Source organism: Scardinius erythrophthalmus (assembly GCF_964197995.2).
Source record: "Scardinius erythrophthalmus genome assembly, chromosome: 8".
Lineage (NCBI taxonomy): Eukaryota > Metazoa > Chordata > Actinopteri > Cypriniformes > Leuciscidae > Scardinius > Scardinius erythrophthalmus.
In genome coordinates, this window is record NC_138228.1 from 5,318,654 (window position 1) to 5,344,302 (window position 25,649).

Genomic DNA, 25,649 nt, shown 5'->3' on the forward strand with positions numbered 1-25,649 from the left:
CCAAAAATAAATTTACTATTTTTATTTTTAAAAACCTTCTTGGAAATAGTAATTGATTGTGTAGAATAGTACGTGTTGTAAAAAAGAATTGGGACTGTTCACACAGAATGTTATCCATTCCACTGCTACTTTTCCATTGTTTTCTTAACGTAAACTCGCCCTAGACTGACGTCTTTAACCATCGCGCTCGTGTCTTGCAGCGTCTCGCGCATGACACGGCATTGAAATCAAGTTGAAACATTTAAAAAATGCGTCTCTAGACTTTTTTCGTTCCATTGACCAGGGTCTCGTGGTTTTAACAGCAAAACACGTTCTGCTTTGTCCAGAGGGGTTACATGACATGACAACAGTCATAGGGTGGTGATGGTACAAGAGCATCAGGACAGAGTACAGCTTGGTTTGACTTAGTTATCCTGAAAAGCCTGAGCGTCGAGTCTCCAATACACTGGAGTAATTAATAGTCACTCAAATGTCACTGTCACACGCCTAGATAAGATTTCCCATGCCTACACTGATTACACAAACACAAAACATAGGTCATAGACACACACACACATGCTCATATGTAAAATACACACCCAGAAAAACCTGTCATGATTATGTCACACATACAACGTAAATCTGTATCCATTTATGCTTAACTGACACTTGACTGAGGTCAAGTTGCACAAAAAGCCCTTCATCCTGTTTTGCCACTCAGGAACAAAAGCTCATTTTTTTCTCTCAAATTCATTTATTTTTCTCCAAGAGTCAAGATTGTTTAGAATATAAATACAGTACATTAATCACATTAAATGCCTATGAAAATATATTTATAAAAATAAATCAAAAGGCATTATGAATGCATAAAATAACTTTTCTTATAAATAAAATTGTATTACACAACAGCATTGTGTATTGCCAGAATCATTTCACACAGATATTACAACTGATTAGAAAACAATTAAATACAGCATTTGAGTATGTCTCAGAAATATGAAGCATGCGTTTGTAAGGTTTAAAGGGTTTCAAAGTGCAGTTCAGAGAAGGTGGTTGAGGGAGGGGTGGATCATGGGAGGTGTAGTCAGTAACGCTGTTGCGTTCGGGTGCGATTGTCGGCAGAGGCTCCTCGCCTACGCATGGTGACACCCACAGCCTCACCGGTCTGGTTCTGCAGGGATGAGAAGAGAGAGAGAGGGGACAGAGCAGTGAGCGGGTCACGTTAGATCCGGGGAACAGATCACTTCATCTCAACACATGGCCAGTACTCACAAGTGCAGGACCCACAGCAAAGATGCCCCTCACTGCTGGGATGCCACCAGCTGTGTCCTGCACATCTGTTAAATCAAGTAATCAGGAGGTATGAGCTAATCGAATGCATATGCCAACAAACAAGAAACATTCATAGGGTCAATTAAAAGCTATTTGCGTTCACCTCAAATCTGATAAACTTATTTGGATTAAATGTACAGAATTTGAAATGAAACTGACATTGCAGCCGTTGATTCAGCCTCTCGAGTGACTGCAGGATCCTCTGCTCCTCTAGTGACAGAGCGCTGATGCTGAGGGACCGTATTCTCTGGCTCTGGGGACCAGCTGGACCGTTGCAGGACTTATGGGTCTGAGCGCAGTCCACAACTTCATGAGCACCGTCTGACACCTCTGGGCCTGTAACACGGGGAAAAAGAGTGTTAATGCTTGAACTCATCAGTTCAGTCAAAGTATACTTCGGGTTTTACGCATACGTGAGGGTCCGTGTTCAGCAAAGTTCGTCACCAGAATAGTACGCACACCATACGCACATACACATTGAATTTGTTTTGCACTAATCAATTGTTCCACAAGATGGCAACAATGGCACCAGCCGTTGTTTCACAGTAGAAAAGGAAACTAAATTGATGGAACAACAACAAAATACTGGAGACTGCAACAACAACAGACGCACAGATTGACAAACGCTTGTGTGAGGGGGTTATGATGAGATACCTGCAACTTTAGTTTAAAATAATACAAAGACATTATTATAGGTCAAAACTTCTGGAGAAAAATAGCACAGACACTGGACAAAGATTAAACTTTCTAGAGCGCATGTGTTCGCACACTACCAAATGGAGTATACTTTGAAAGGCTGCACATTCGACTGTGTGTATACGCTAGCTTACGCATAAAAAAATCGAAGTATACTTTGGGGTTTAAGGGTTTTACAATCTGTCTTTAAATTGCAGTTTGATTGAAAAAAAAAAATCCTGCCGTTCTAAAGTTTGGGGTCATAAAGAAGAAAGAAATTAAATCTTTCATTCAGCAAGGTTAATTTAATTGATCAAAAGTGACAGTAAAGGCGTTTATAATGTTACGAAAGATTTCTCTTTCAAATAAATGCTGTTATTTTTGAATTTTCATTTCATCAAAGAATCCAAAAAAATAAATAAAAGTATCCTGATTTCCACAAAAATATTAAGCAGCAAAAACTGTTTTCAACTGAGAATAATCAGAAATGTTTCCTGAGCAGCAAATCATCATATTCGAATGATTTCTGAAGGATCATGTGACACTGAAGACTGGAGTAATGATGCTGAAAATCCAGCTTGATCAATTATATTTTAAAATATAGCTATTACAATAGAAAACAGTTATTCTAAATTGTAATAATATTTCACAATCAAAGGTTTCCCTCATGTTCATATTCCAGGGGCTGTGACGCTCCAAAAATAAATGAATTAAAACATCATTAAAGTGGCTGTGCGCTAAAACGACTTCTGTCTTCACGGGTAAACCTTTGACATGAGGGTAAATAAATAATGACACTATTTTCATTTTTGTTGAGAATTTTTAAAAAACATGCTGCATTTTTAATGATGTTTGTACATGAGATTGAACTGATTTTTTTTGTTCTTGCCTCTAGAGAAGGCCCATATATCTACATATGATATCAGATATTGCTTTACATTATAAATTACCTTCACTGTCTGCTGTATGACCAGTTTTATTTGGGTGTTGAGTTTTTGGCACCGTGACCTGTTAAACCACAAATAAACAGTTATTGAAAAAACAAAACACTTAATTCAAAAATGTCAAAAAAGCCAACAGCAACATGGTTAATATAAACAAAAATGAACGCAAGTATATTGTCAACAATATATTTGCCCTTAAACTATAAACAAGATCAGTGTAAAACTTCCAAGGGGGCTGCATTATTTAGTATTTATTTATATATTTAACATTTTCTTGCTTTCTAGTACAGTAGTTTGAAAAAATAAGAGCATTTCCACCTGATGAGGACAGCTGGGCTTTCTCTGTGTGGTTCCTGCAGTTTGATTTCTGCTGTTCTTCACCATGCTACTCTCCATAGACTGTCTTCTTATTGGACTTTTCACTGATTTACAGGGGAAACTCAGATTAAAAGGCACATTCATATCCAAGCAGCAATATTTCAGTGATCAGTGACCAAAGGTACCAATAAATCTCTGAAAAATAATGTCTTGATGTATGGCCTCACATATCTGTGGCTTTAATGTCTCTGTAGAAACTCTAGAGATCATTTTATCACTTATATTTTGCTGGCAGGGGCAAATGCCATGGTTTTTGTATGTAGCCTATTATAAGTCATTTGTATGTATAACATGTATTATTGGAGGTTGTTTGACAAACCTATAGCCTCTTTACCGGAAGATAAGAAAAAGCCACCCATTCTTGAGGCTCCTTTGACACCATTGATCAGACTATCACCATTGATGGTAACATGGGACAGGCTGGCACTGACTTGAGGCAAAGAAGACAACGGGCCATTGTGAGCAAGAAAACTTTGAGGGTCACCTAAGTCAATTCAGAGAGAGAGAGAAAGAAAGAGAGAGAGAGAGAGAGAGAGAGAGAGAGAGAGAGAGAGAGAGAGAGAGAGAGAGAGAGAGAGAGAGAGAGAGAGAGAGAGAGAGAGAGACAAGAAAGAACTGTAAGACAGTTCAACTGAAAGGTCCCAAAGTCACTATGAAAGTCACTTCTACTGTTCTTGAGGTCTCTGTCCTCAAAATGTAGAGGTTTCCTGATGTTATAAAAATAATTGAGCCCTGAGGAACAACAGTCCATCATTAAATGGATCCATTTCAACAGAGTAGTAATCCCAAGTGGTGCACTGCTGTGCAGAAGGCCAAAGAAAACTGACCAACACCAAAAAAGAGCCTTTACCAATGACTCTAGAAAAACATCCCTCAAGAATCGCAAACAAAGCCGTTGGACTCGCAGACACACAAAGGGAGCTCAGTTCATTCAATCGACTCAACTATATGACAAGGTGCAGTGAAAGTTCATGGGAAGCTGCTGATTTTGTAATATGTTGCTGGAAAGTTTCTTGTCATTTGAAAGACACCTACTGAAAATGTGTCTTTTTTCCACTGCAGGTGAATAATCATTCCCAAAATTTTAAAGGAAAGATGAAATGCAGAATGGGAAAACACAGAAATAGGGAAGCAATAAATAGTTAGGCTGGAACGTGCAACATCTTGTTCTAACCAAGCATGACAAGACAAGTCATTTATCAGAGAAAATGCTGCGCAATGTGACACATTACAAACAATCACAACATATTTAATATTTTATGATTTATGGCTACTAATGTTTCAACACCATTAACGTGATGAACACAAACCTGTTGTATACAATCTATCTATGCATACTTTCATACATTACTTATAGAAAAACTGTTGAAAATGTATCCAATAATGATACTGCATGTATTTGAGGAATATACATTTAAATTATCATTGCAATGCATTTAAAGTATTTTGCCCACTTTAGTTAAAATTATCATATATACTGCAGTGTAATGTATATTTATTTTTTGATATATGCAGTCTGCTTGATTATTACAATTAAAAATCTTCACCAATAATGCCCTTGCTTCCATTTATTACATTTAAATTATAAATTAACATATTATTAATTTCTAATGTATAATTTTATAATATATGACATATAATATTTATCTAATGTCATAAAAACATATGCACTCCATTTTATGTCTTTTTTTTAAATGTTCAAGTTTCAATAGGTGAAAAAAAATCGATTTTCATTATTTGATATATCAGGCCTTGTAGGGTTAACATAATATCCACTGATGTATAGTGGGATTTTAAACCCACTCGGTTGAAATAATAAAAAAAAAACATGTTAGGTGATAAATACTAAGTTTGGGGTTTTCTTTACCGTCTTTGCTGGCAAGAGCACTCCGGACTCCATGCCACAGCATTGAGATCTCCTCATCTGTGGGAGTCCGGTCCAAACAGATCCCAATTTCTCCACACCTGCGTCTGGGATTGTCTGCAAGGGCATCTGGAGGGGAGAGGGAACAGATGCTTGTCTCGTGGGTGTAGCTACAGTAAGGTGGAGCTGGATCTGTTCTGACGGTAGGCCGATGAACTATTGTCTGGCTCTCTGGAGTATCTTTGCACAGGCCCAGATCCTGCACACCATCATCACAGCAGGATGCCTTGGAGATGTACACGGGACACTCAGCCAGGCCACACTCCACAACTTCAGGTTTTGGAGGGGGCCGAGGCACCAAAATCTTCCCCTGGGTCTTGGCCACATGTTGCGCTTCCCTGGCAGATTGCGGTCTGATGATAGTGCCCTTCCTGGCCCGGGAGGTAACGGGACACGAGCCGACTCTGGCTGAGCCTGCTCTCCGGGGAATCCTTGAGCCCCCAATGCAAAGGGCTCGTCTTTGAGAGGTGGGCTCTCTGATACGCTCCTGTGTGGGGATTTCTTGGGGCCCTACCTCTGTCCAGGCCTGTCTAGTGGATTGGGGCCCAGTGGGAACAGCAGAGGTCTTATTGGAAATGTTTTTTGATACCCCTGTGAGTAAATTCACATGGTCCGAGTGATCTGCAGAGAGCTGTTTCTGGGTTTGTTGGGGCAGGTTAGCTCGAAACACTCGGTCCACATCTTCAACTCCATCCACCTCATCAAACCAACGTAGTTTCTTCTTAATAGTCCTATTCTGCTCTGGCTCATTGAGTTTTGTCCTGGCCAGCTCCACACTGTCCCGGATTAAAATGGCCACTTCTTTGGTGAAAAGCACATGGCCAGGGGTGTAAGTGAATTTGACATTTCCCGATTTGGATTTTAAATGATTTTTAAGAATCCCTTTCAGGAATCTGACGTTGTTGTTAAGGGCAGAGTGGGTCACGGGATTTGCAGATGTTCCGTTTGGTTCCTCTGTGCTTTTCAACATATTAGCCTTTGCCAATTTGGTGACATCCGTTTCATTTTTAGGATCTGAAGGATGTATGCGTATACTCTCCTCCATGCTCAGCGGTTTGGATTCTCTCTTGTGCGCTGTGGCATCATCTACATCTGGATTGTGTTTATGCGACTGTGAGGAACTCAGTGCTTCTATTGGTTGCATGTTCAGGGAACTCGGGTCAGTCCGATAATTTACGCAAAGATGGGCAGCTGAGCTTGAAAAGGCTTTGAACGAACTGTTGCTGTGTTTGTATCTGCTGGCTGGAAGAGCCGTCTGTGTTTCTGATAAATGTTTATCATATTTCTCCTCCGGGGTTCTTATCTGCTGTTTGGATTCTGACTTGAAGTCTTTAGTCAGACTTGAGAATTCCAGAGGTGTGTTTTCTGGCACGGCTTGCGTTCTGCAGTGGGCAACCACAGATCCTTTGTCTTTCAAAATCTTCCCTTGAGGGTTTCTGTTATTATCATGAGTTATCAAATGTGCTAAGTTCTGCTGCAACAACTCTTCTTGGCAACCAGGAGTAGACTGGGCGTTGAAGTTCTGTGATTGTTCCTTGGAATTATCAAATCTTTCTTGCGTGTGATTTCGGAGACTCCTGATTTCCTCTGCTGACTCATGATCCTTTGGTGAGAGTGAGCTGGGATTGAGTTTGCTTCTCTGGTTTAAGATCTCCTCCAGGAAACTCTTGGCTGTAGAAGAGGAGGGGTGAGATGGTGAACATGGGTTGTTGGACTGTCTCAACGGTGATTGAGGACTTTTGGGGTCTTGGAGCTTATAAGGATCCACAGGGAGGTAGAAAGACTGGGCACAGGTGATGCTCTGCTGGGAGCCACAAACCGGTGCAATGTCAAGGCTCTTCTGAGGTTCTCCATTCTCTAAGCTGTCCAGACTAGACAGACTCTCTGTCTCACTATGTGGGGTATCAAGATACTCCTGAAAATCAATATAAAAACATTAGAGCACTTATGCACTGATACTGGCAAAGTGCTTTTTGGAGATCATGTTGCATGCATGCTGCAGAGGGATGGGAAGTAAATCATATAAATCATTCTAATATGCTGAAGAAACATTTCTTATTATAATCAATGTTGAAAACTGTTGAGCTGCTTAATATTTTTGTGGAAACTGTTTCTGTTTTTCAGGATTCTTCCGATGAATAAGAAAAAGAATGAAAAAAAATTGCAACATTGAAAATTTCTTTAATGTCACTTTTGATAAATGTATTGCATCCTTGCTGAATAAAAGTATAATTTAGTGGTAGTTTAAATCAGGGGTGCCTGCAGGATTTTACCTTAGGGTACGCACAGAACTAGCAAAAAAAATACATTTGACTTGCCACACATGATGGCATGGTTTTCAACACTCTTGATGCTTTGAATCTTTTCCTGAAACAATCAGAGAAAAGCTTCAAAGATTTAAGAGGCTTCATTTCTCAATCCCTACCCAATAGTTTTAGGCCTTTTTGCAAATGTTTCAATCAAGTTCAGCTGTTTTAGAGAGCGTTTACTTATTTTGAGTCTGGTTTTAAAGATTAACTATCTGTAGTATAATTTTTCGTGTGTGGAAAAAGCGTCAATTAAACAAAACTAAATTAGCCAATCAGATTTATTTTCACACATACACACATTTGACTTTAAACACACAAACGCACACCTTTATTTATTCTCATTCTCTCTTGCTTTCTCAATATGCCATGACTGCACAAAGATAGACTAATATTCAATTAAAAAAAAAATGTAAAAATAAAACGTACCACCCTCTCATGGTACACACAGTGCGTGCAGCCGTATGGCTGTAGGTGCCACAAGTGTTAAAATATTACTTTTAATAATATATTACTTTTGTAACATTTCTACATTTATGCAAGAGGATTGCAGTTTTAAGGATCTTTTGGATACAAACATTAAAATCTTCTAAAAATGAAAAAATTTAACAGCTTCCTAAAGGCATGATATTCAGACATTCCTATGAAGGGCATTTCATAAGTCTGACTACATTTGTGCACAGAATGGAACACTTTTCCAGGAATACCTAAGCCTAAAACCTATCCTATAAATAGGGTTATTACCTTCTGTGTCCTGCTCAGTGTATTAAATGATGTGTTGGCTGCAAGCCAGTGCAGGTAACATTCCAGCTAGTGTGTGTAAGAAGACATAACTGACTGTCTGAGAGGGAAAGAATGTTTGTTTGAGTTATAGAGATAGGGGAATGTGTATCTGTGGTTTCAATATGCGTTTGTGTGATTAAAGCCTCAGGATGAGCTCATCTCTTTAAAAGACCTCAGTTTGTTCAGAAGATGCTGCAGCGTGTTGTGGCAGGAAGAGCCCTGGGCTAAAAGTACAATGTTGGATTCGGATCTTAAAACCTTCATAATACTCCTTAAAGGTATAGTGGAGGATCTTTCCGAATTTTAGATAAGACCCGCCCTCTCCATTTTTTGAAAAGTTTGATTGATTCACCAGAAAGATTGACAATTGAGGGACCAATAGTATAGGTATTCCACCCGGAAGTAAAAAAATCCTCCGCTATCCCTCTTAGCAAATACTCAAATACGCTTTTAACATACACATTCGTGGGCAAAGTAGTTGATCACAATTACAATCTTACCACTGTAAAGAAACAAAAACATATATGTATATTAACCTGTGGATCGGCCTGCTCTTTTACTGTGGGAACAGTGTGTGTCTCCTGCTGCTGATTGAGGAAGAACAGCTGGTTTTTCCTGAAGTGAGTCAGGCTGCTGTCCTGCAGGAGTTTGGTGTAGGCCTCAGCCACAGATAAGGCACGCAGGTGACAGGCGGCCCCTGAAGGCTTTGGGGAGGAAGTGCAGTTCCTGAAACAAACAAGTGGTTCAATGCAGGCCTTATAATGATCATGAACTTATTTGTATAGCATCTTTCTAACAAGTAAGAAATGCAGCTTTACTATGAAAAGCATTACGATGAGCACCAAGCATATATATATATATATATATATATATATACTGTATATATCATTATTACACCATTTAACAGGCTCTTACATTTTTAGCTTTCTTTTAAAAATATCAAGCGAGCTGGCATCACTAATATCTATAATTGTACAGAGCTCTATGATAAAAAAAAAAAAAAAAAAACATTCTAAGTGTAGCCAAAATGATTCATATTTTAAATAACTATACAAAACATTATTTTAATTCATTCAAAATTTTCTTTTTGGTTACACTATTAAAATGCATTTAAACAGTTGTCAGGAAATGTTGATTCATATATGACCAGACATATTCATATCTCAGTGTACTTGAATCTGTTAAGCTGTCTGAATTGTTGAATTATTTTATTTTAAAAATAATTGAAATAATTGTCAAGATAGCTTTAACATGAAACATCACTCTAATGGAATGAATTCATGAAAGCTGTTACATAACATTGCTAAAATGTATCTTCAACCAGTAATGATATATTGTCATGGCAGTGATGTCGTACCTGGTAGTAGTGGAGGCACTGGGCAAAAATTGAGATTGATTGGTATATAAGAGTGGACTGCCTTGAATATGATGTAGCGCTTCATCAAGGTTGGGTGTTCTTCTCTTAAAGGCTGCTGCAAAACACAAATCACTTTATTTAAATGATGGATGAGATGTGAGCACATACTGGCTTAATAATAGTTCAAGAGATAAAGAGCGCTTGTAGACACATGAATTAGGCTGTGTTTACACTGCAAGGCTTCATGCACAGATATGATCTTTTGAACATGTCCGATATTTTATATTCACTTTTGATCCTACTGGTATCTGATATCTGTGTTTACATTAAATTATTATGTTGGTGATTGTTTTACTATGCGATGATTTATATAGGCTGGTGGTGCTATGATTACCTGAAAGCATGGATAAGTTAAAAACTGTCATGGATGTTTGCAGCGCAAATTTTGACCGAACGGGTACGGGTTGTTTAAAAGTGAAATAAAGTAGTACAGTAAGATTACACAGTATTTCAAATGAATTAACGAGAGAAAGAGAGAGAGATTTTGAGTGTGAATTACCTGCGTCTGTACAGCGTCTCTATGTAATAGTGAAGCTGTGAGTTTAATTACAAAAACAGTGTGTAAGTTATTACCTAATTGCTGAAAAATATAATGTAGGGTAACACTTTATTTCGATAGTCCACTTTAGACATTCTACTTACTATAAGTAACTTTGCAGCTACATGTCAACTAACTGTCATTAGAGTATAATAGCTTAATATTTGCTAACACTTTATTTTGTTGGTCCCCCAACATATATTCTACTGACAATAAGTAACTTGTTGACTACAAGTCAACTTATTCTACTAACCCGAACCCTAACACCTAACCATAACCTAACAGTCTACTGAGAGTCTACTACAGTCTACTAATACTCTAATGACAGTTAGTTGACATGTAGTTGCAAAGTTACTTAAGCCCCTTTCACACAGATATTCCGGAAAATACACGGATAAAGTGACACGGGATTTGACCCGGGTTCGTTTGATTTTGGTTCATTCACACTGCCAGTGATTTTCCGGAATCAGAGAGTGCGTTCACACACAACTCGTAAAAATCCCGTGAAGACACGTGACATCGATGTGACTTTAATGTCTCAGCAGTGTCTTAAGTTTGCTTACGAGCTGCGATTTCTCTCTCGAGAAACCACGCTTGTGCATTTTTTTCTCTGATTCGATCATAAACTTGCGCATTACGTACCATTTCACAGCTGGCGAACGATCCGGGCTTCAGCGTCATCACTACGACACGGCATTATTACGGCTTTTGTTCACACAGCGCGCGTTCCGGGACTGAACACGGGTCGTGTTTGCGTTCACACAGAAGGCACTCTGGCAATTTGCCGGCAATTTCCCGGGTTCAAAGAACTGTGTGAAAGGGGCTTTATAGTTAGTAGAATGTCTAAAGTGGACTATCAAAATAAAGTGGAACCTAATGTAGCTTTCAGTAGCGAAGATATTTCATTTATACAATTCACAGGGCAGAGGTTGAAAACAAGTTTCTATGCTCCTGAATGTTTCTGTGTGAGCAATCTGTTACCAACATATACAGTTTCCACCTCAAAAGCTGTGAATTTTAGTGCAAACGCACAGACATGTCTGCTTCATAATATGACATTAAAAAGCTATTTATTGTGGGCAAACATGTCCTTCGCCTTGTGGTAGCTTGGTATTCCAAGCTGAATCTGATCTACGCATATATACGTAGCAGGTCAGATGTCCAGATATCGGATATGTATCTGATTTAAAATCACATTTGGAAATCGCTCGGAACGGATGAGTTCACTGTTTCATTGAACTTACCTGGTCTTTTCCTTTGGGAAGGAGAGAGATGAGCTCTTTGGAAGTTCTCTGTGGCATCCTGGACCTTCTGATGGCGCTGCTGAAGAACATTCTCCCTCAATCTCTTCTCCTGAACATCCCACTGTTTCCTTCTCTCCTCAAGAGCCCTGGAGAGACCGCGAGACAAACAGTCAGACTGGAAGAAAATATATGCTGTTTTCGTGACGTGACGTCTGACAGTTAGACAATGCTTTGCACACAGACTGTGCTCTTTAAAACTTTATTCATTTGTTTTAAGATGAATGGATGAGAACTTTGGAAACTGCGAGCAGCATATCAAATGCATCACTTGATTTGAAATGGAAATGAGACTTTAATCTAATTGGCAATATCAGCTCATTGTGCATGCTGTCGTTATCTCAGACGTTTACTTTCCAGGGTCAACAGAAACCCGAGCCTTCTCTGACAGATGCATTTCAGCTAAATTCATTTGTTAATGGCACAGAAACCAGTGCATATGCTGCAAAAACTAAAATTATGCAGAATAATTTAATCATCATAATAAAACAACCTGAACTAACATAAAAAGGTCAAATTATTTCATTTAAAAATAATATTTCAAGAGACTTATTGACCTTGACACAGTCATGAGGGTCTGCAGGAGTCCTATCTATGATATAAGTAAAAAATAAAATAAAATAATTTATAATAAAAGATTATGCCTGTCAGGATACAGGCCAGGAGACAGAGGTAAGTGAATCCAAACACAGCTTTATTTACAGATGACAAGAGTGCAAGGTGAGTATTCATAGAATTCAAGTGCAGATTCCGTGAAGATAACTCGATGTGGGGCGAAAAGCAGGTAAGCACTTTCACTTCGGATAAGTTGATGTCAAGCAATCACAGTTCATTAATATTTGTCTCTTCTCTTTCAGATGCGGTCGGCAGCAAGCAAGCTCAAATGAAACACTGGAAACTCGAGGGAACACAGGATCACAGGCAGCATGGAATCGGACAGGATTTCTGAAGACAGCACAACAATGACACAGAGGTTAGTGTTTCAGGTAAGTATACGTTACATCTTGTATTCTCGATGCATCAGAGGCGAAGGAGACAACGGATCATGGACTGTTCCTGTTGGAGATTTGACAATGAACTGGGGCAATGGTGAGTGTTTTATAGAGCTTGATGAGGTTACTGATGATGAACAGGTGCAGGTGATTAGTAATCTTGAGAGAGTGAATGCAGGTGTGCCAAAGAGGATCCTGGGTAATGTAGTGCAGATACAGACAGACGGTAAACGTGACATTACCCCCCCCCCTCCCCGAAGGCGGGATCTTGCGCCGTATAACATCCAAAGGGGTGGGAGGGTGGGCATCCTGGACTCCAGGACGGTCCAGGCGGAGCAGGCTGGTCAGGGGACCAGGGCGGAACAGGCTGTGGGCGTGGCCAGGGCGGAACTGTCAGACCCTCGGGCGTCCAGGGCGGTGGTGACCCTTCGGGTGGCTATGGTGGTGAGGACCCTTCGGGTGGCCATGGTGGTGAGGACCCTTCGGGTGGCCATGGCGGAGATGACCCTTCGGGCGGCCATGGCGGAGATGACCATTCTGGAGGCCATGGCGGAGATGACCCTTCGGGCGGCCATGGCGGAGATGACCCTTCGGGCGGCCATGGCGGCACTGAGAACCGCGTCGGAGAGCCCTCCACTGTCCCCCTAGCAGGTATACTACCCCCCCCCCCCAAAATCTTAATGGGGAAATTGACAGGAAAGAGGGGGTCCGGCAGCAAAGAGGGTCTTGGGCTGGGCAGGACCAGCGGTGAAGAGGGCTTTGAGCCAGGCAGGACCAACGGCGAAGAGGGTTTTAAGCTGGGCGAGACTAGCGGCGAAGGAAGCTCTGGGCTGGACGGGACCAGCGGCGAAGTAAACGCCTTTGGGAAAACTGGCACTGGCTCTTGCTCGAAGACTGGCTCTGGCTCTGGCTCTTGCTCGAAGACTGGCTCTGGCTCTGGCTCTTCCTCGAAGACTGGCTCTGACTCTTGCTCGAAGACTGGCTCTGGCTCTTGCTCGAAGACTGGCTCTGGCTCTTGCTTGAAGACTGGCTCTGGCTCTTGCTCGAAGACTGGCTCTGGCTCTACAGGGCAGGAGACTACTGGACTCGGGAACTGGACTCGGAACTGGACAGGAGACTACTGGACTCGGAACTGGACTCGGAACTGGACTCGGCTCATCTGGGCCGACAACTGGCTCTGGCTCGTGGAGCATGACGCTCTCAGTCTCAGGCTCGGCGGGCATGACGCTCTCAGTCTCAGGCTTGGCGGGCATGACGCTCTCAGTCTCAGGCTCGGCGGGCATGCCGCTCTCAGTCTCAGGCTCGGCTGGACTGGCGTGAAGTGCCGGCTCGGATGGACTGGCGTGAAATGCAGGCTCGGCTGGACTGGCGTGAAGTGCAGGCTCGGCTTGAGGGGTCTCAGGTTTGGCGTGGTGTGACTCGGACATGGCGTGGCACCGAGGCGGGGCTGACAGGGCGAGGACTCCGGGTATGTCCTCCGAAGTCTGGCGAGCCTGACGGGTCCTCTTCCTCTTACGTCGGCGAAATGGCGTTGTAGGAAGTGGTGGCTGGGCAGGGCAGTCGTGACGAGCAGGCTCGGCTGGGCAGACGATGTGCTCAGATTTGGCTGGGCAGACGACTGACTCTGGCCCGACAGGGTAGACGACTGGCTCTGGCTCGACTGGGCAGACGACTGGCTCTGGCTCGACCGGGCAGACGACTGGCTCGGTGGATTTGGTGGAACGTGGAGCAGACCTGCGAGCTCCCCGGACGGACATCAAAGCGGGGTCAAACACTTTAGACGCCAGATCAGCACTGTTTGAAATAAGTTTTCGTGTTCTGGGCCATGTGATCTCAGTCACTGATCCAGAACGGATACGGTGCTCAGCGGGGAGTGGTACTGTGGGTTTGCCTGGGCTGACGAGGTGAGGATCGGGCTGAACATGAAGATCTGGCTATAAGCGAAGATCGGGCTGGACATGGAGATCGGGCTGGATGTCTCCCACGGTGAGTAAGGAACCACATACCCACAGCGTGCGGTCAATGAATTTGATGAGAGGTAGATTGAGATCATCTAACAGCAGTATCTGGGCGAGTGGATCGTCTAACCCACTCCAGAACTGCTGTTGCAGGAAGTCCTCATCCCAGCTCCCATCCTGGTAAAGGTGAAGGAAAACTTCAGCAAATTCTTCCAGAGTACGACCGTTCTGGTCGAACATAGTGGATTCTGTGGGGTTCGCGGAAGCACTGTCTGTGGGCTGTGTAGGATCCATAGCGGTATATAGGTCAAGTCTTCTGTCAGGATACAGGCCAGGAGACAGAGGTAAGTGAATCCAAACACAGCTTTATTTACAGATGACAAGAGTGCAAGGTGAGTATTCATAGAATTCAAGTGCAGATTCCGTGTAGATAACTCGATGTGGGGCGAAAAGCAGGTAAGCACTTTCACTTCGGATAAGTTGATGTCAAGCAATCACAGTTCATTAATATTTGTCTCTTCTCTTTCAGATGCGGTCGGCAGCAAGCAAGCTCGGATGAAACACTGGAAACTCGAGGGAACACAGGATCACAGGCAGCATGGAATCGGACAGGATTTCTGAAGACAGCACAACAATGACACAGAGGTTAGTGTTTCAGGTAAGTATACGTTACATCTTGGATTCTCGATGCATCAGAGGCGAAGGAGACAACGGATCATGGACTGTTCCTGTTGGAGACTTGACAATGAACTGGGGCAATGGTGAGTGTTTTATAGAGCTTGATGAGGTTACTGATGATGAACAGGTGCAGGTGATTAGTAATCTTGAGAGAGTGAATGCAGTTGTGCCAAAGAGGATCCTGGGTAATGTAGTGCAGATACAGACAGACGGTAAACGTGACAATGCCGACCCTACTTTTAATGAGGCTTTTTTTCTTCATTATGATATAAGGACGTTTGTATAACCCTGGTATTTTTTACCTTCAAATATCAAAATGAATGGTTGCACTTTGTTTGTATGTGCACTTACATGTACTTACAGTGTTCTTACCTAAGAAAGTACTGGTTAATATAAGGTAACTACATGGGTTTAGGTTAGGTTTAGGGAGTGGGTTCAGGGTTAGTATCTAGTAATTACCCGGTTATTTTAATAATTATAATAAGTACATACACTCATCTAAAGGATTATTAGGAACATCATACTAATACTGTGTTTGACCCCCTTTCGCCTTCAGAACTGCCTTAATTCTACGTGACATTGATTCAACAAGGTGCTGAAAGCATTCTTTAGAAATGTTTGCCCATATTGATAGGATAGCATCTTGCAGTTGATGGAGATTTGTGGGATGCACATCCAGGGCACGAAGCTCCCGTTCCACCACATCCCAAAGATGCTCTATTGGGTTGAGATCTGGTGACTGTGGGGGCCATTTTAGTACAGTGAACTCATTGTCATGTTCAAGAAACCAATTTGAAATGATTCGAGCTTTGTGACATGGTGCATTATCCTGCTGGAAGTAGCCATCAGAGGATGGGTACATGGTGGTCATAAAGGGATGGACATGGTCAGAAACAATGCTCAGGTAGGCCGTGGCATTTAAACGATGCCCAATTGGCACTTAGGGGCCTAAAGTGTGCCAAGAAAACATGATGGCATGAAAGGCATGATGGATCCATGTTCTCATTCTGTTTACGCCAAATTCTGACTCTACCATCTGAATGTCTCAACAGAAATCGAGACTCATCAGACCAGGCAACATTTTTCCAGTCTTCAACTGTCCAATTTTGGTGAGCTCGTGCAAATTGTAGCCTCTTTTTCCTATTTGTAGTGGAGATGAGTGGTACCCGGTGGGGTCTTCTGCTGTTGTAGCCTATCCGCCTCAAGGTTGTGCGTGTTGTGGCTTCACAAATGCTTTGCTGCATACCTCAGTTGTAATGAGTGGTTATTTCAGTCAAAGTTGCTCTTCTATCAGCTTGAATCAGTCGGCCCATTCTCCTCTGACCTCTAGCATCAACAAGGCATTTTTGCCCACAGGACTGCCGCATACTGGATGTTTTTCCCTTTTCACACCATTCTTTGTAAACCCTAGAAATGGTTGTGCGTGAAAATCCCAGTAACTGAGCAGATTGTGAAATACTCAGACCGGCCCGTCTGGCACCAACAACCATGCCACGCTCAAAATTGCTTAAATCACCTTTCTTTCCCATTCTGACATTCAGTTTGGAGTTCAGGAGATTGTCTTGACCAGGACCACACCCCTAAATGCATTGAAGCAACTGCCATGTGATTGGTTGATTAGATAATTGCATTAATGAGAAATTGAACAGGTGTTCCTAATAATCCTTTAGGTGAGTGTAGTATGTACATGGGGAACAGGACTGTAAAATAAAGTGCTACCAGATTAATTTTAGTACAACATTTCAGTGAATGCATGAACTGCATTTTGAATGTATTTCTGAATAAATTGTGTGTGTGTGTGTGTGTGTTGGGAAGAAACACAAGGAAACCTAAACAGAGGTTTTGCCTTGACTCTGTGATTTTCATTCTTTTAATTTTTTTTTTTTTTTTTTTATGTCTCTAGGTTGCCAAAAAATATCAGACAATAATAAATGTCCTGTCATTGACACTCACATACTCATAAATCCTTTAAATATACTCTATATCTTTCAGGAATTATTTAATCACAACAAAAATAGCTCAGGATCTGTGTCTCAGCCTTCTCTGAACGTATTTATCTGCCTCACCATCACTGCCTTCTATAAAGAAACGTAACTTTGCTCTTAGAGCTTCTATTTCAAGCTGGTAAATCCTGGCTGACAAATAAAGGATTAAATAACAGTATCCGTGGCCTGTCGGGTAGCTTCACTTTCAGTGTGCACACGGATTGACCTGGTCAAACAGCCAGACTGAGTCATTAACAGCATGGAGACAGTTCTTAGCATATCTGACACTCACTGTCAACACCAAATTCAGCAGCTGTGCATTGCTTCTGATCTCTGCTACTCTTACCCTGCAGTCTTTTAGCATAGTTGCCTCCATGGTGAATACGCTGACGCTAGTTTTTTCTTGTTTTTCCCACCTCATCTAAAAACAGGTCTCCAGAGACCAACAGGCTAGAGCTGTGCAGTTTGATATTCATGTCGCAATGTATTCAATATTTTAGGAAATAAATGGGCAGTTGACATAAAGAAATCATTTAAATGGGCAGCAATTTTTTTCCCCATAAATATAAAATTATCCATTTAATTTGTGTTAAAGTTTTATGAATTTACGTATTTCCCCCCCCAAAAAAGTATTTTTTCTTCACCAATTCAACTGTTTAATCAGGCCCTCAACAGGAAGTAAATAAAACGTTTTCATTATTTTAAAGGCACAGTATGTAAGTTTCGCCACTAGAGGTTGCTTTTTCAAAACAACAACAAAGGCGTAGCTTGATGACGCTGTCAATGAGCGTGGAATCATGAAGGTGATGATACACAGGGCAACATTTTGAGCAATGTTACTGGGCAATCTTGCCGAGCAATTGTTGCTTGGGCATTTTCCCATTGAAAATGGGCAATAAATTTATATCTGGATAATTTAGATCGGTCGTGGGCCCTGTGTCTCATCTGGTTGCCCGTTGACGGCAACATTGCTCAAAAAGTTGCCCTGTGTGTCATCACCTTGAGAGTTGTCATCTTCACCTCTATAGCCGATGGAAAGCAATCCGACGGCACTCGGGTAGAAATCCAGTTCAAGGATGAGCTAATGTATTAAAGCTTTATTAACGTCACTGTGGTATTAAGCAATATGAAATGTTCTGTAAATATTAATCTAAAACTACTTTAAATATTTTTTTCGTACGTTACACATTTGTACGTTAAAATTAATTTGGCAGAACATTTGAAATGAAATAGTGAAATCAAAACAGTTGATTAAAAGAAAACAAAATGTTACAGTATCTCAAAGCATACAAATGCATTAACTTAAGATCTGGATGCTGAAAAACATTCATGTAAATTAGTCGACCTCCTAAGTAAAGTCACTATAAGGCTTTCTACACAATCTGATTTATTTTTGACACACTTACTTTCGTCTGCGATTTGTTTCCAGGGAGAGCTTGCGAGCCCGAGCCCGACAGTACCTCTGTTCTTTTATCAGTACTTCCCTTTCATTTTCAGTCTCTCCATGTAAACTTGATCTAATGTTTCTAATGTGATGCAAAGTCAAGGAAGGTATAATTATCATCTGATGATATGCAAAGCACATAATGAAAAAAACACAACAACAAAGAAATAACACACAAATAACATATATATACATATATATATATATATATATATATATATATATATAAATAAATAATACAGTACCAGTCAAAATTTGGGAACTACTATTTTTAATGTTTTGAAAGAAGTCTCTTATGCTCATCAAGCCTGCGTTTATTTGATTAAAAATACAGAAAAAAAACTATAATATTGTGAAATATTATTACAATTTAAAATAATGTTTTTCTAGTTGCATATACTTTAAAATAAAATGTATATCTGTGATGCAAAACTGAATTTTCAGCATCATTACTCCAGTCTTCAGTCAGTGATCCTTCAGAAATCATTCTAATATGATTTGACAATCAGTTATTATCAATGTTGGAAACAAGTTGTTCTTAATTTTTTTGGGGGACCTGTGATACATTTTTTCAGGATTAATTGAAGAATAACAAGTTTAAAAGAACAGAATTAGTTCAAAATATAAATCTTTTTTTTTTAACAATATGAATCTTTACTATCACCTTTTGTTAATCAATTTAACACATTAATTAATAGAATAAAAAGTATAAATTTCTTTCAAAAAATTTACTGACCCCAAACTTTTGAAAGGGAGTCTATGTTGTTACAAAAGATTTCTATTTAAAATAAATGCTGTTCTTTTTAAACTTTTTATTCATTAAAGAATCTTAAAAATAGCATCACAGGTTACATATATATATATATATATATATATATATATATATATATATATATATATATATATATATATATAAGCAGCACAACTGATTCCAACATTGATAATAAATCATCATATTAGAATGATTTCTGAGGATCATGTGACACTGAAGACTGGAGTTATGGCTGATGAAAACTCAGTTTTGCTATGGTATGCCACGATTAATAAATAAAGCCTGTTGTGTAAGTAGGCTACTGTAGTTTATACGCCACAAGTAAAAGTATGAGAACAATCACCTTACATTGACGCTGGTTGTTCAGACAAGGAAAAGGATACGAGTAGTAAAGTGTGTCTTCCAGGACTGGCATCCCGAATATCAGGATGACACGCTGATGACAGGTCTCAACACCACACTTCTCATCCATACAACAGAAGCTGCATCCTATTGACGTCGGAACGACCGCGCAAAAACATAGCTGGCAAAAGCAGAATTGATATGCTTTGGTTAAAAATATTGGTGCTCTAAAGAATGAGAGTAAGATGAAAACAAGCCAGCCAGTGAGACAGCTAAACACAGACACAAAGCGCAAAACCTATGACTTTATAACTTCCTGTAGTTTGATACTTGATTCATCTAGACCAAACCCGAGTGTATGCTATCTTGACATTGTTTTAAATTAAAGCAGGCGAAGGTAAGACTTTATCGTCGTTCGCTGCCGCTGAAACAGTTACGCCATGTCGGTATTTGGTAACCATCGACGCGCTTCCTTGACAACTGACACAAACTCACGGTGGAGGCGCGGTCACGTCTATCAGAAGCGATTGATGTTCATCACACTGCTGACACCTGCTGGATGCGAATGGAATCGACCGAATCGACTCGTTTACGCGAATCGATTCTTTGCGTCGTTACGCAATTACGTCATGGCGTGGTCCTTGGTATTTGTTAAAATCAGAGCCGTTGAGTCAATACAGGTAAGCGCACATTATAATGTTTATTATAGTTTGTGTTTTTGTATTAAATAACTGTGTTGCACTTTCTGGTGTCTTACTTCAGTTTTCTACAGCCATTTAGTTAATAAAACATTTTTATTTACAACATAAAATGCATTGAATTAACATAAATAATGTTAATATTTTTGGCTGATTGAGTCAGTCAGTTCTCTTGCGCACATCGGTTTTGTGAACAGGTACAACTGATTCATTGAAAAGATCCCATTCAAAAGAGGAATTGGTTCACTAATGGGATATCACCTCTATGGATATCACAAGGTCCAACAGTGTTGCGTTAGTTCACCCAAAAAATGAAAATTCTGTCATTAAATCCTCACTCTCATGTCGTTCCAAACCCGTAAAACTTTAGTACATCTTCAGAGCACAAATGAAGATCTTTTTGATGAAATCCGAGAGCTTTCTGTTCCTCTATTGACAGCTACACAACTACAACTTTAATGCTTCAAAAATGATTGAGCTTCTGTTTACCACAACTGATGTGTGAGTTGATGAATGTTTATTTGTGAATAAAAGCCTACATTAAATCTGTTCATCATATAAAGTGATCGAGTCTCTTCAGAAAATTTTGACTAAACCGCTCAATTCATATGAACTTTTTGAAGCCTCAAAGTAGTAGTTGTGTAGCTGTCAATGGAGGGACAGAAAGCTCTCAGATTTCAACAAAAAGATCTTCATTTGTGTTCTGAAGACAAAAGTCTTGCGTTGTCTTGAGGGTGAGTAATTCATGACAGAATTTCTCTTTTTGGGTGAACTAACCCTTTAAGTTTTCCAAACGTTTACCCGCAGTGTCAGTTCGGAGTCAGTTTTTTGTAGGCCTAATTGAAGACATTTCACACATTAACTGCACTGAACTGAAGTTGTGAATCGCAGGTCCACCCAGGTTTGATCCTGCTTGTCACACCCGTGGCAGAGTGTGAATTGAAGCAAAACTGCTGGGTTAGAGATGTTAGGCTGTGAATGAAAGCAGCTGACAAGCCTTGTCGACCGGTTCAGGTATGGTTCTTCCAGCATGACATAGCCTCTTTTGAACCACGGCCTCTCGCTGTCAAGGATCTGTACACGACTGTCTTTCTGTGAGTGACCCTTGTACGCTTGAGATTTATCAGAATCCTGCTTCTGCGTTCAGACATCGGCATCTGTAAATACACACTTCACACACGTGCAAAAAAAGGATAAGTGAGTGAAAATGAGTGAAAATGCACACATCACACAGGTAAAAACACAACAGTAGAGGGAAAGTAGAGTGAGTGAATAAAAAAAAAAACATAAAATAAACACAAAATGAATAAATAGAAAAAGTATTATGTACAATTTATAAATACAAGAGGAGTCACTTAAAGGAAAATACTGAAAACATCTGCAAGTATTTCTCTATTAATCTTTTTGTTTAATTGTCCAATGTGCTATAATAATTTATAAACAGAAATATACAATCAATTAAAATCTTATATATAATATATAACATATATAAGAAAATATATAAGTACTTCTTTGCTCATTTAGTATATTACTTTTGTAAATGACTTTTCTACTACTATAAATTATTAGTTTAAACTACTACTACAACAAGTATTTTTATATGTTTTCATACATTGTTTTTTTTCTATACAGTTCAATTGAAAAAGTGCTTAGAATCAAACTTTACAATACTGTACATTTAATCTGTTATAATCTGTCATTAGATTGACATATTTACAAGCCTATATACAAATAAAGTAGTATGGATTAGTTTTGAATTGCTGCAAAGAGTAAAACAAAAGTTCCCCGGTAATATTTGATCTTACACTAGCAATCTTTTATAAGCCATATGTTTTGCTTCCACAGTTAAGCTGGTGTTTACAAGGGATCTGAAATGAATTAATGGCTCCCAGGTTCTTGTTGCTTCTATTTCCCTCTTGAACCTCTGTTTGTACTACGCAAATAATAAACCCAGGCTAAGCATGTGGAGGACAAATGTAATCCAGATCTCTGTAATCCAGTTACTGTGAGACATCCTCTCTGATCCGGATTTACAGTCACAATGAAACACTGAGGGTGTGAAATGTATGCGGCCACAGAAGTGCTCTTCCACACCGCATGGGGATTAAAGCTCTTATACAATCCTGATATTAACACACATTAACGCATTACAAAACTGGCAAAACCCCTTGAGATACTGGCCCTCTTTCATCTTTAGGGACTGAACTGAAACTGAACTACAGGGTTATCTATGTAAGTGTCATTTCCTCCAGCAGGAGACATTAATGCACCATTAATGCCACTTGACTGATGTGTGTTTCTGCTCTAGAGGGCGCTGGTGTCCCTTTTTTTGTTCTAAATCGTGGGTGGGTAAATGTGTGTGTGTGTATGTGTGGGAAAGAGAATCTGTCTGGAGAGATGGGGGTCAGATATATTTTGCTAGTACAATTGTGTCGAACTCTCATCTGAGAAGGAAAGTGCTTCAGTAGCACAGAGAGTCTGACAGTGAAAGCCAGCTTTCCTCCCTTTTATTGTGGCCCTCAGGGTAACATGAGTGATCATTTCTCCCAGACTGGCGGCTGACGTGTCACAAAAAGTGTCTAGCAAACTGCATCGTCTAGGATTGATTGGCCCTCTCTTTGTTCGACCGGAGTGTGTTTAAAGGATGAATTTATCCCCATGTTTTGAGAAGGAATATAAATAGCACAGACTGGGGCTAGTTGTCATACTTTTCCCTTTATTTTTTGATAATTATTGCTCAGGAAGAAAAGAAAAAAGATAGGCCTACAGCTGAACACATGTTGACCTTTAGTGACAACATGCCCCCAATATGGGGAATATTGTTAGACTATATGAGGTAAGTTGTCACAATAAAAGACTTGAAATTGCCAAATTTAAATAGTAAAACAATAACGGAACTCAAAATGTAACACAAAATTTAGTGTCTAGTTTGTGAACAAAGTAATTTTATTAAAAATTATGATGCCATTTGAATAAAAAATGATGTGCATGGATAAATTATTTAAAATAATGCAATATTCCATTGAGAAATAAGAACCGTCCATTTTGATTTCATGGTAACTTTGTAAAAATAGGGTAACACTTTAGAATACTGTTCCTTCATTAATGAATAACTACACAGGAACAAATGAGTAATGCATTAGTAACACTCTAGTAACTACTATTAACTAACAAGAAACTCTGATTAATGAATTAGTAAGTAATCGCGCTCAGATGAATATGGTAGTTCATTATTAGCTTATCAATAACTACTATTTTTTCATACCTCCCAGAGAACTACTATCTACAGGTTCATAATTAACATGAATAATGCATACTTTATAATAAAAGGTAATGGTAACCCACTAGTAATGACTCAAGTATTACTACATCATTTTAAAGGGACTACTAATTATTTGGATCAGTATTCTAAAGTGAAAAACATGATAACAACCTAATATTGACTAAAGTCATTGTAAGCTTTTGAGATTTTTGTAAGATTTTGAATATCAATTCCTTCCAATGGATTTGGTAACACTTTAGTCATTACTAGTGTGTTCCCATGATCTCCACTTTAGATACTGATCCAAATAACTAGTAGTTCCTTTATAAAGATGTAGTAACACTTGATTCATTACTATCCAAAACCTTACAAAAGCCTTACAAAAGTGGTAGTTCACTATTAGCTAATCAATAATTACTATTTTTCATACCTCACTGAAGACTATAAGAACTACTATATACAGGTTAATAAATATTTATAATGCACAATGTTTAATATAAGGTAATGGTAGCCCATTAGTAATGAATCAAGTGTTACTACATCATTCTAAAGGAACTACTAATAATTTGGATCAGTATTCTAAAGTGAAAAACATGATAACAACCTAATATTGACTGAAGTCATTGTAAGCTTTTAAGGCTTTTGTAAGGTTTTGGATAGTAATGAATCAAGTGTTACTACATCTTTATAAAGGAACTAGTTATTTGGATCAGTATCTAAAGTGAAGATCATGGGAACACACTAGTAATGACTAAAGTGTTGCCAAATCCATTGGAAGGAATTGATATTCAAAATCTTACAAAAATCTCAAAAGCTTACAATGACATCAGTCAATATTAGGTTGTTATCATGTTTTTCACTTTAGAATACTGATCCAAATAATTAGTAGTCCCTTTAAAATGATGTAGTAATACTTGAGTCATTACTAGTGGGTTACCATTACCTTTTATTATAAATTATGCATTATTCATGTTAATTATGAACCTGTAGATAGTAGTTCTCTGGGAGGTATAACAAAAATAGTTATTGATTAGCTAATAATGAACTACTACATTCATCTAAGCGCGATTACTTACTAATTTGTTAATCAGAGTTACTTGTTAGTTAATAGTAGTTACTAGAATGTTAATAATGCATTACTTGTTTGTTCCTGTGTAATTATTCATTAATGAAGGAACAGTATTCTGAAGTGTTACCAAAAATAGTATAAAAGTATAAAAATGTAAAGTCATCACTCATTAAAATGGATCGTTCACCCAAATTCTGTCATCATTTACTCACCCTCACACTGTTGCAAACCTGTATGACTTCATTTCTTCTGTGGAACACAAAAGAAGATATTTTGAAGAATTGTTTTTATCCATATAATAAAAAAGCAACAACATTGGACCCCATCAACTTTAATTGTATCCACCAAAAAACAACTACAAATAAAAACAAAACTTTTGCGTGTGTGTGTTCCACAGTCACACAGCTTAGGTATGACATGAGCAAATGTTAACATAACTTTCACTTTTGGGTGATCTATCCCTTTAAATTAGTACTCTAAGGAATGATCATTATGACATTTAATGCAAAGCTCCGCAGAAATTATTTTCCCATCTTCAGATTAACATTTCCTCTTATAGGTTTGTTATTTAAAGTCTAATCTGATTAATCTGAATTGTGGGTTCTTAAAGACAATACCATTACAAAACCTCATCTTTTAATTAGCCAATTACAGAAATGCTTAAGGTGAATAACTGCATGGTTGGTACACACTGTTTCACGGAGAGTAGATTTGGCTTCTGGGCTTCAGCATATGATAATCTGATGAGGTGTAATAATGAGTCTCCTACTGCAATTTCCCTTGATGATATTGGTCAAAGTTTCAAAACTTCACTTTGCCGTGAGGAAAACTGCATTCTGCATTTTGTACAGAGAGTAATGGCCTTATCTTTG

General features: G+C 39.3%; 1 protein-coding gene across 1 annotated transcript; it reads right to left on the reverse strand.

Moving 5' to 3' along the window:
- Nucleotides 1–1,063: 1,063 nt before the first annotated feature.
- cep126 (centrosomal protein 126) lies at nt 1,064–19,878 on the reverse strand (the record flags this gene model as incomplete). The annotated part of the gene is made up of 12 exons (XM_081372709.1): nt 1,064–1,150; nt 1,252–1,316; nt 1,471–1,647; nt 2,937–2,994; nt 3,249–3,352; nt 3,643–3,792; nt 5,176–7,147; nt 8,858–9,047; nt 9,679–9,793; nt 11,521–11,666; nt 18,597–18,716; nt 19,790–19,878. The coding sequence occupies 12 exons, from the start codon at nt 19,876–19,878 to the stop codon at nt 1,064–1,066; spliced, it is 3,273 nt and encodes a 1,090-aa protein (XP_081228835.1).
- Nucleotides 19,879–25,649: the final 5,771 nt, after the last annotated feature.